Source organism: Buceros rhinoceros, unplaced genomic scaffold, assembly GCF_000710305.1.
Source record: "Buceros rhinoceros silvestris isolate BGI_N320 unplaced genomic scaffold, ASM71030v1 scaffold16650, whole genome shotgun sequence".
Classification (NCBI taxonomy): domain Eukaryota; kingdom Metazoa; phylum Chordata; class Aves; order Bucerotiformes; family Bucerotidae; genus Buceros; species Buceros rhinoceros.
This window is the reverse complement of record NW_010391679.1, coordinates 17,059-28,993: the sequence shown is the minus strand read 5'-3', so window position 1 is coordinate 28,993 and position 11,935 is coordinate 17,059. Positions and strand designations below refer to the sequence as shown.

At 37.1% G+C, this 11,935-nt stretch overlaps 1 protein-coding gene across 1 annotated transcript in view; it reads right to left on the bottom strand.

The window, feature by feature from the left end:
* The window catches only part of SGCE (sarcoglycan, epsilon), a gene marked incomplete at its 5' end in the record, with an annotated part of 21,548 nt that overhangs the window by 970 nt on the left and 8,643 nt on the right, over positions 1 to 11,935 (bottom strand). The window contains 8 exons of the mRNA XM_010142742.1: positions 866 to 900; positions 1,708 to 1,751; positions 3,376 to 3,564; positions 4,273 to 4,299; positions 5,027 to 5,238; positions 8,535 to 8,697; positions 10,354 to 10,552; positions 11,410 to 11,482. Of these exons, the coding sequence (XP_010141044.1) occupies positions 866 to 900; positions 1,708 to 1,751; positions 3,376 to 3,564; positions 4,273 to 4,299; positions 5,027 to 5,238; positions 8,535 to 8,697; positions 10,354 to 10,552; positions 11,410 to 11,482 (942 nt within the window). The remainder of the gene's footprint in view (positions 1 to 865; positions 901 to 1,707; positions 1,752 to 3,375; positions 3,565 to 4,272; positions 4,300 to 5,026; positions 5,239 to 8,534; positions 8,698 to 10,353; positions 10,553 to 11,409; positions 11,483 to 11,935) is intronic.

The window sequence follows — 11,935 nt, the reverse complement described above, 5'->3', positions numbered from 1 at the left end:
TTGTTAAGTTCCTACTGAGGCGTCAAAAAAAAAAAAAAAAAAAAAACTTAGGAGCTCCTGAATTTTGTTTTACATCTTAACTTTCTAAAAATCTAACCTTCTGACAACAGGAGTCATAGACAGCCTTTAGAAGATGAACTGCAAGAGGCAAATGCCATCATGCCGTGGAAGTGCTTGCAGTGCCACGTGCACATCTGAGTTACGAAGGAAGGTGTCATTGTAAACTAAGAGAAGAGGAGGAAGCGCTGTCTGTCCCAAATACAGTTCTATCCCAACCTCTCCCCCCACCCTGGACTCCTGAGAACTTGTCACAGGCAGCATCTGTGATGAGTATTAAGAACTGGTGTATTCTACTAAAACAGCGTACTGCAGAAAATACAGAACAGGAGGATTTTTAAGATCTGTTTTCATGGCAGTTCTTCAGTGCGACTTGTGACAAGTCCACCTAGCTCGTATTTCCTACCTTTTAAAAAACTCCTCGCTGCTGTAAACACACAGTACTACCTGGTGATTTTAATCTTCTTTTACTGCAAGACAGACTGGAATTCTTGTGATGAAACAGTCAGAACAGAAGGGCTGCTCTGTGTGACATTTTTATTCTGCCCTCTGAAAGCCTGCAGTAGTGAGTGTTAAGAGCTATGCTGTCAACCCAAACCAGCGCTAGAGGCTTTGGATTGAGGCTTTGACTGCCGGGGTCATCTGCCATTTCCAGTAAGTCTCTAATAAAGCACACAAATAGCAAAGCTAGCAGAAATGCAGTCAGGGACTTTTTATATAGAAATGTGTTTTTAATTTCCAGACATTAAAAAAAAACAAACAAAAAACAACCCGCACACATGGGCAGAAGCATCTATTATATACTTGCCTCAAATCTTTGAAATGTTGTCATACGAAATTCTCCTTTAATCCCCGAAAGCAGTAATGAAGAAGAAGGATTTTGAATGAAAAGAAAGAGTTGCTTATGTAACTCCTAAGTTAAAACGAGTCTTCCTCTTGGAGCCGTAGTTTCCAAATTATATTCAATACACATCTATATCTGGAGTTTTGCCTAAATACCTCTTTGAATACTCAGAAAATAAAATACTTTGGCCTCTCCATTTTCCTTGTATGATCCTTAGCTTTTTCTGCTAACTACAGAGAACAGTGAGCCTTAGCTGATGCTCTGATGGGATCACTCATGACGCCAGTCGGTATATTAGGATTTGGGAAAGTAAATGATGTAAAAGCGATGACTAAAGACACAGGAAACCAGCAGCGTGTGCCTGCCCACGGATTCCCCAGTATCAACCCTTTTTGTTTAGAAACAGCAGTGAAAGAGCTGCTTCTTCAGAGCTTAACTAGTATTGTGGGAATTAGAAGTTTTGATTTCCTATCAAGTGTTAGAGAATCTGAACAGCATAACCACATCTGGGAATCTGGCTGTAGCTTCATGTTGTAATAGAAAAATATTTATATGAGGAGGTGTCTTAACTTCGCTGTACCAGGTTCCAGTGTCTCATGCTAAGTCATAATGTATCACTTCTCCTACTTGTTCAATCAATCCCATCCCAAAATTTTCACTGATGTTTCAAAAAAATCTGGAATGACAACACTGTAATACTTTACTGTATTTGAAAATGGTTTCCATCGTCCACAGACTGTTGCGTTTTGACTAGTGATTCCTCCACACTGGTCACTTAATAGTTACGGGATTTTCTCAGTACTGACCTGCACTCTGCTGCTGTGGAATCTGAGTCTGATGTGGCAGGTTCCTACAAAAACCAATTTAATATCATTAATGCTTCCATACAAACTCTGAAGTATACTATACAAGAAAGTTCCATATTTAAACTACATTTTTTTTGCTTATGAAGCAATAATCCATTTTCACTCTGCAAATACAGTTGTCAAAAGGTCAGCCAAGTCAACGAAGAACGACAGTTAGTGTTAAGGGCTAGCTCCTATTGTTTCACTTGTCAACTAGGTTCAAAGGCTGAGACTTGGTGAAATGGCAGAGGTAACAACAGTCACCCCAGGGTCCTGACGTTATGCAAAGTTTGGTTTCCGTAAGTGATGAATACTGAGAAGGTGACAGCATTTGCAACTTAATTATTGACTGCGGAATGAATAAATTAATGGTCAGCTGGTTTTACAGATCAGACCAGTTCACTTATCAAGCCAAAGTTACATTTTTGTGTTCTGCTTAACAGCTATTTTAACAGTTACCAGATATTAAAGTTGTTTTTACAGAAAGGAATTAGGGGTTGGAGTATAGGAGAACTGGTGAAATATAGGTGAAATACCCAGCTCAAGAAAGCCTTTGGTACAGGCTTTGGCACCCTAGTCATAAAAAATTGCTATTCCGAACAGAGAAGAGAGTGTAGCAGACAGGGTAGCGCACTTCACAGCAGTTGTACAGGAGGTAATTCATACAGCTGTACTTGCTGGAGCATTGAGCTTTGGGACAGGGAGAAGAAAACAGTCTTCTAGGTTCATAAAGGGAATTCAGGGCAAGCATTTGCAAATTAGGGCCAGGCTAGTGCTGGCACCGGACCAATAATATCCTTGGGGCCATGCAGGCCTGCCAGCTGAGGAGCTACCGACTGGAGCTACTGTCATAGCACGATGTTGAAAAACAACGCCAGCCACTTCTGAGACCAGTACCTCAGATCTGCTCAACCCCAGACACCACAACCAAACCTTTCTAGAAAAGCAGTTTCCCCTACAGCACTCTCAACCTGTCTGAATTAGAACATGTGCAAAGCACTACATGGGCCTGTCTCAATTGTTTCATCAAGTTACTGATTAATGAACTTTAAGGAATAGAAATGAGTATTTCTCTGGTTTCTGTCTCGGAGAGAGGCTTGGCAACAATGGAAACAGCTGAGAGCTCTGAGCGTTTTCATTGGCAAGTCTGTATTTATTATCTATGTAATGGAATGTGCTCTTCTGTTCAACGTTAACATGTCAAATACAAACCATGTGTGACAGGTACATAACTAATTATTTACAAAGCCTGGATTTTCTGGTATGAAACGACCACCAACCTGGTGGTATTTTTATACTAGAGCTCCAAAGACACAGATTAAGAAGCAGGTTGTCTAAAATGGAACGGTTTTAACTGGTTACTCTGTCAAAAGTAGTTTTTCTTCAACTATGCAGAGATGTAACTGTTCCATGCAAAGCCTCTTGCCAAGTCTGCAGACCGAAACCCAGCCATTTAATTTTGTAACCGAAGGCCTTTCTTTCTCCTTGAAATGCAAACACCAGAGCAAGCTTGCTCTGGAGTCGCGACTGACGCCTCCATAACAAACACGTTTCAGATGACAAGCACTGGAATCCATAGTTAAATCGTGCAATGTAATGAATATTAAAAAATAAAATCTCAATACTTACTGCTGTGTCTGCATCAGCGGCATACTGGTATTGTCGTAGCTGTCTGCATGAAGGGGCGGTACGATCTCACCAGTAACCGGGTGAAACACCGGCAGCGTCGACAGCGGCCAAGCTATCTCTCTGTTTTTAGACATGTCACGGAGCTCTTTGGTTGATTTCTGTATAGCACTGTGGTGGACCAGCTGGATGCTACGTCAAAAGGAAATAAAATAGTAAATACGTATTTTCAGTGTTCTATTGACATTGATAGACTTTTACAATGATTATTTTTCTTAAAAATAAAAGGACTTTGACGCATGCTGCAGACTCTGTAGGGCAGCAATTACAGTAAGCCTTCACATAGTTAATTTAATAAATACTGGATTTATTTAATTTTTAAGGCAGTAATTATTCCATTGAATTTTGCTGTCTGGATAAGTATTTTTCATAGGATCCAAGACTGTGTAATTTACAGCTAATATTCCTTTTATTTGCAGCAATTAAAAGTTTTGGTTAACTCCTGATTCTTGTGGTAGATTTGTAAAAGCTCAGAGATTAATTTTGCAGCACACCATAGTATAGGCCCTGGTTACCTTCCAGGGTATTTGTTCCCCTGTCCACTGCCTTTAAGAAATAGCTGAGAAGTCCAATAACCAGGAGTTTAAATTACATATTAACATATTTATTCTAACAGCACTATTTTATTTTGAATCGATAGTTGTTAATATCAAACCCTTTTTATTCTAGTCTTTTACCCTTGCCAAGACTCTGATTTAAAAGCAGCTTTCACATTTATGAATTAAACCATGGATTAGAGAGAATGAAAGAAGGTTATGACACACATGTATGAAGCATGACAAGCTACTGAGAATGAAAATTAAATGGTAAAAGAAAAATAACAGGAAAGAAGACACTTACTCTGGTGTTTGCATGTTTCTCTTTTCCCTAAAAACAAAACAAAATTTATGAATTAAATAATAGCATTGATAGTTGGAACATTAAATCTATCTGATGATGGAAATAGTACGTGATGTAGAAATGCTGACAAGGTTATTGCTAAACGCAACTTGGTAGCATTTGCAACTGGGTTTATGGTGAGGCCTCGATGAACGCACATATAGAGATGTGGTACTGATGACAGACACACACAGACACACACACACAGAGGAATGGAAATGCAAGTTAAAGAACAAGCTTCTGGCTAAAATAAATTCTGTGACAAAATGAAATTGTAGTTTGTGTAAGAAATGGCAGAAATTACGTTACTTGCTGCTTTACTTTTATGTGTTTTTCTTTTATAATATGTCAACCAGATTTATTTTATACAAGTTAGCATTTTAGAAATTACTTAAGATCTTCCTGAATCGATAATCCTTTATTACTATTTTATTTGTCTGGGGCATTTTGGAGAGTTGTGCATATGTAGAGATTTTGTGGAGTTTTGTGCGTAAGTTAAGATTTTTAACCCTTTCAACTCGAACAGTTAAAGGCCCTATATCCGTTCTCTTGGATGTATGTGCTTAGATGAGAAATAGTTCAATATTTCAAGCAGGTATCTTTTGGCCTGTTTTAAATGTTTTTAATGAACTGGATGGAACTCTTCTAATAGCCTTCTATGCATTATAATCTTAGAAAAATCTGCAATTACTTATTAGTTTGTTGAAGTACTCACACTCCTTCCCGTCGGCAGCACATGATATAGGCAAGAATTAGAAAAAGCACCAGTGCTATTGCCGAGGGCACTGCCAGTGTGATTAGGAAATCCGAGTAATAGTCTCTGCTTTTCAGTGTATCGGAAGGTGGCTTGTATTCTCCACCATCAGGTAATATCCCCTCTCCACGAATGACTTCCTGAAAGGTGGAAACTTGTTTTGTATTGTCAACCTGATACCCAGAAAAAAAAAAAAGAAGAAAAAAAAAGACAATTAAATAACAAAGTATAAGAATGTAAAACAGGCAGTATTTAACCAAGCATAATATATAAAGGAACCCATATTGCACATTTGACAAATTCTATACCATTTCATAAAATCACTTTTTTTAAAACAATAAAACCTTACATTTTGTTGAAAGCTTCTGATCAGCGCGATAAGTAAGAATATTATTACTTTATTTTGTGCCTACCAGAGACACTACAGATTTTACAGTTAATTTTAGGGATCTCTCACAGCAATAGTATTTGGGTAAAAATTCCGTAAACATTTTGATTGCAAACTAATTATTTGATACCTGTTTCTTTTTGATGAGTTCATCCATTTCTTACCAGTCTTCCTAAGGAACAATACTGCCCTCTCTTGTGCTAAGGTGGTAGAGATGAAGAACAGAGTACCTAAAATTTTCTTCCTCCTCCTCCTTCCTATTGAGCTTCACATCCAGCGCTCAAAAAAGCAGGAGGCATGAACTGAGCTGCTGAGGACTCCCCCACCCATCTGATGCAGGAAGCACGCCGACACAAGATGTGCATTTAGCTGACCAGAGCCAGAGTTCCAAGGTTTTTCCTACCTCCTAATTCAACTAAACTCCACAAGGCTGCACTCCTGGTCACAAGTAATTTTTTTTTTTTTTTAGATGTCTGTATCTAATGTTTCTAGAAATACAACCTTTTTTTACTAATGACTTTCATATTGCATTTAGTTGCTATTTACCACACGACTTTTCAATTTTCTGCCTTCATTTTCTTGTATTCTTCAGTTAGATATTACTTTTAAATTTTATCAGTGTTAGTTTTAAAACTCTCTCCAGATCATTAATGAAAATAAATTATTTTTGCCTACATTCTTACCGTCTGCCTGTCACTGTTCATGGAGAAATCTTGCAACTGATGATCATTTCTTTACAATTTGCACTCTAAGTCATAAAATGGTCTCTTAAAACTTACACAACAGATGAACAGGTTTTCATGGAATGCCAGAAATAATGTTTTTTTGAGCTTCAGATGTATACATATATATATTATAAATGCAACACAGTTTGACAAAAATTAGTTTATGTATTCTCCACTCATTAATTACGCGGTATCTTTTATGTTAGGCACACCAATGTCCACCTGGCTGCTTAGCTGAATCTCACACCCTAAGCAACGCACAAGAAACATTTATACACTTAATGTGGCTGACAGAAACCTATACACAGCATGAGAACAAGCTATCAGAAAGCAGCATTAAAAGGAAGCACGTACTACATTGCCTCTCTTTTCAGAATTTGGGACCCACAAACTTTGATTTAGGTGCTAATCGCCAAAGTCACCTCAAAAAAAGCAGGAGGAAGAGGATACAATAGTTGTCTTTTCACTCACTGTTGTGGTTACGGGCAACAGAGCTCAACTCCTTCAAAGCCCATGGATCTTGGGGGGCTTCCTGTCCCTTGGCTTGCCTTACTAAAAGCAGACTATGATTAGACAGAGGGAAGCTTGGCTCCCTTTTCCCTTTGATCACCAGGTTACTGCATGCAGCAGCAATGCTGTGGCAACAATGAACCCTCCTAAGACTGTTTAAATTCAGTTGTTGTGGCACACTGCCAAAATAAGTGCTGAGTTCAAGAAGGTTGTGTTAGAGGCTGCTGCAGAAAACGATGCTTCTCTGAGAGCCTGTTCCTGTTAGATATCCCAGGGTGATCCCTGCTTTTCTCAACACAGCACAATAGTGTTTCATGATTAGTTTATGAGCCAGTGTTACTACTGGATGTTTTTTTTCAAGGGAATTACTCCTAATCAGCAGTTCTTCATTCTGCATGGGTACTGTTGATTATTCTTGCATTAGCACGCTATTCCTCTCTCGCTCCTTTTGAAATTCACCCTGTCCTCTAAGGCTGTGTCTCCAATTTCTCAAGACCTTTCTGAATTCTCTCCTGTCCTGCAATGCACCTGCAGATCCTCAAGTTTCACGGGGCCTACAAATTTAATTTAATAAGCACATTCCATCATCCAGCCTATAAATGAAGAATGGCAAGGAATTACTAATAATTCTGCTATGATTATGGCTATTCAGCTAGCTCTCCACTAGCTTCATCTAGGCCATGTTCCTGAGCTTGACTGAGACAGTATCAAAAACCTTACCAAAAAGAAGTTACATCTGCTGCTGCACTTCTGTTCTACTTCTTCCTTGTAGAAGGAAATCAAAGACTTGACAGAGTTTTCTCTTGACGAAGGCTCACTGCCTTCTACTATTTTTCAGGTGCTGGTAAGTACTGGTGTGTACACAGGTACCTTTTGAAATTTCTCAACAGAAAGCAAATAAACAGCAAGTATTCCGGATATTCTTTTCAAAATAAGTATTTTCCAGCTTTCTACCAGTTTTCCTAATTTACACTGTATAGGAAGAAAGGGTTGGAAGTTACCCAATCGATTTGTGTATCAATTTCTCATACTTGATACATCTTTTTTACATTGTACAAAAGCCCTTCATATCTCCCTTTCAGTTTCCTCTTGGGTAATGTCTGAAGTAGCTCAACAGTCATCTACGTTTATGTACCTTCAGCATGTTTGTTCAAACTTATCTGCCACATTCTTTTCCAATACTGTATCATTTCTTGATTTTCCTTACCAGAACTAAACAAAGATAACCTTAAAAAGCCTCGTTGGGAATTATATTCCTTTCATGGCAAATAGTCTAGTGTTCGGTTATCATTTTGCTTGAAATAACATATTTATTTTAATTTCATTAGTCAACGTTTTCAATTTCATTTTTAACATGAAATATATTTAGACAATTTTCAGAAAGATTTTTATAATAGCACAGAAATATGATTTAACTGGTCAGTGCTGCAGACTCAATATTTCAGAAAACAGATATATACACACACTCACATTGTAGGAAAGCAAGTGCAACTAGCAGCACCAGCACAGTGACACAATGAACTACACCTGCCTAAAGACTTCTCTCATTCATTTTAGTTCTGTAAGCCCCAGAGTTCTCAGCCTGTTTACATAAATCACCACTACTGAAAACGAGTATGCTCGTTTCAGTGGTGCTGAACTCACATAGAATTCAGCCCACACAACAAAATCCTTTCACAATTTTGAAAGCATCTGCTGGGTTGAAAACAATGCCAATCTGTCATGATAAAGTGGAATCTGGCAGAGCTGCCTGGCCAGGCTGGCAGAACTCTTACCTAAATCATATCTGGTATAAAACATTGTGCTTCTACAAACATCATTTTAATGCAATAATAATATAACTCACCAGAGAGATTTTACACCAATCAATATGGAATTGAGTACGAAATTTTTTATCACAGGTAATTACGGGCTCCATTTCTTGACTGCATCTCAGCTGATTTTGTGGGTTTTCCACTTCTCGTAAGCACGAAGAGAATGGAACATCTGCCCCAACCATAACATACACCCTGCAGAAAGAGATGAGTGATAGACTATCAGGATACCTCTCAAATCCCCAAGGACAATAACGCACTCTTCCAAACATTATTCCTGTTCACGGTAACATTCATCTGTGCTTTAGAGACTAAAATTACTTCTAGGGATTATTTTTCTTGATCTGAGCATATAACAGACTGAAATCAAAAGGATTTTCCTATACTTATTAGAACGTGTATTCTGTTTGCTAATAATGTAAGTGCTTGCTCACCATCAGAGCTGGCAATTCCTATGAAGTCAGAGCTCCTAGTGTAGGTTCCCCATGCAAGTAAATCAGCACTACTTTTGAATATCATATTCAAATAGTATAATTTTTATCTTAAGGAAATCTCCAGTCTTGCTCAGCATAGTAAAGATTTTCTTCCCATGTTTTCAAATAAAATTCATAAGGAGTAGTTAATTCTAAACCTAATATTAACATGAATCCACAAAAGCCCCCAGCTTGTCCTAAAAGATTCCAGACTGTAGTGATGTGCTGCCAACAAAATTTGCAGAATACTAAAAGCTGAATATAAACTTAATACTTCATTTAGCATTACAGTACATAAAATCAGAGCTACTGCGCTAACTCTATTATTAATTTTCATATTTAGATATGTAGAATGCTCCTGGAGAATACAATCTGCTGCACCAGGTAATGACATATCAATGGATCTTGAAACAAAAATTAGGTCCTGGTTGCTATTTGGCATATTAGGCACTATTTAATTAAATGTCTGAAATGTAGGCAGTAGTATTAAGTGGCTCTGCTATTACTCTGGCTAGGTCAGAAGTTGCTTTCCTTCTTTAGATGCGCTCAGAAACTCCAGATGCACAAAAGGGCTCTGAAACAGCAACATTTTCTGCACACATCCTGGATTTTGAACCCTCAGCCCTTTCTTAGATATTACTGGACCCTAAAATATCTAAAATTATCTGAAAGTAACTAAGCATCTTTATTTTTGCCAGAGAAAAGCACTACCACAACCAGATTTTGAAAAGCCTGAATTCTTATTATTTTCTAAGTGAAGTATCATATTTCAGAACAGAATTTATAGGTACAAATCACAACTGGAAGTAATGTGTTCCTGCAGTTTACACTCAGTAAGCTAAATTCCCCAGACACCTCAGCTTACCACTTTCAGATCTAAGCCCACAGTGCTCCTGAAACACCTAACTAAATTTCTACAAGTGACACTGTTACATGCTAAATGCTCCTAGAAATCTAAGTGGTTTTGTAACTTACGCTCTATCACACCTTGTTTCAAAATTTTGAGTTTTGTGAATTGGGAACTATTAAATACTTTAAAAGCATGCCAAAGAACTGCTCAGAATTAATACTGGAATTACAAAATAAGCATATTTACTATTAACTATTTTATAATTAATGGAATTTATTAGTATTCCTTGGATTGTAAAATCAATATATAGAAACTGTCGCCTGTTGAAGAGATATCTAACACAATAAACCTATGGTATAGCAGGGGCTCAGAACACCAGTAAACATCTTGTATCTAATACCAATCTGGAATTCTAAAATATAAACAGCAACTGCAAAGCTCCTAGAAAACCTGGAAAACATATTAAGCTTTTCAGTTAAGGAAAAAAAAAAAGTAAAGCAAAAACATTAGGCTGACGCATGTGCTTACCCCTCTTTCATGTCATTAATAGGAAGTGGAACTCTCCCTCCTCTGTCGAGGGCTGAAGTAATGTTTATAGCATTCAAGCGTTCTGGTTGCCACACATTTTTCACTGCTCCAAGAAAGTCACCAAGAACTTCACTTGCTAGCATTTCTTCTACGTTCATATTCCTTATGAAGAACTCCGCTTGATATGGTAAAGGAAAATCTAGATGGGATGAAAAAGGAAGAGTTTTGCCTTAAACAAAGGCTCCATAACAAAGATTTAAGTAACAATTAACATAATAGCACATTAAGATTGATACACCTTTCCAAAAATCCTGTATTTGAAGTAGATCACCTTGAACCCAGTGTGATTATGTTTAGCTGCCTCTTAAGCTGAAAACCATTGGCTATTTATAAAGTAACTGGAAGGTGAAAGAGCAGATTAGAGGAAAAGTGTGTCAGCCAGTAAATCTTTGTTAAACAGAGAAAATTACTACCATGCTAATTTCGTGGCCAAAACTGATCTGCAGTGACAATGGTTCCAACCTGCAATACTCCAGACTAGCAATAAGATGACAAGAACTAATTTTAAGAACACAAACTATTCAATTCCATTTTTAAAATTGAAATGTCCATATATGCCATAATCTGTTGTTTTCTGAACAATTGTCTATACAATTGTTCTCTACATAAAGAACATGCAGAACTAAGCAAACTAAACAACACGCAGAAAGAAAAATCCTTCATGTAAGGTCCACTTGAAAAGACAAAGAAGAAACTTGAAATTACTTTTTAAGAAAGCAAACATTGGGGGTTTTTTGGTTTTTTTTTTTTTTTTTTTTTTTTTTTTTTTTTTTTTTTTTTTTTTTTTTTTTTTTTTTGGAATGAGGAATAACAGCCTTAACTGGCAGAAATAATTTAGATAAAAATAACAAATTTAATCGAGAAGAATGCCCCTCCATTTGGCTTGAACATCAGACAACTATTTTACAACAATTTTTTTATCTTATAAGAATAGGAACACATAGGTTGATTTTGCTTATTCAGTTCAAAATGCAAGAAGCTGTTTTCTGTACATACCTTCTGCTGACATTATATTAATGATTAAATTATGTCTTGCTGTCTCAAAGGTACGCCTGTTATATGCAGTGATCTAGAGAAAAAAAAGGCATGATTGCAAAAGAGCAATGCAAATATGAAAATCAGGTAAATGAAACATCAGTGAAAATTAAATTGATAATTTAGAAATACTTATCACCTTTTAAAATGCTTTGCCTCCTTATTTTGAAATGTGCAAACATGCATTCATTAATACAAAATTCGAAAGGTCAAATCAATTTATTTGATGCAGTACTATCTTCAAGTTGGGATACCGGAATTTTCTTGCCCAGTCTATAGCCAAACACAATTATCCAAGGGATGTCTGTGTATATAATATATTTTGGTCCAGATAAATGTGTTCTACCATACAGGTATACTTTTTCTTTTCTGCTATCTTTGTCTTAAGAACAACAATAACAAAGATTAGTTCCTCTATTTGCCCTTTCACCCTCCGCCCTCCTCCACCAATATCGTAGGATCTACATGCATTGATAGCTCCCCATTC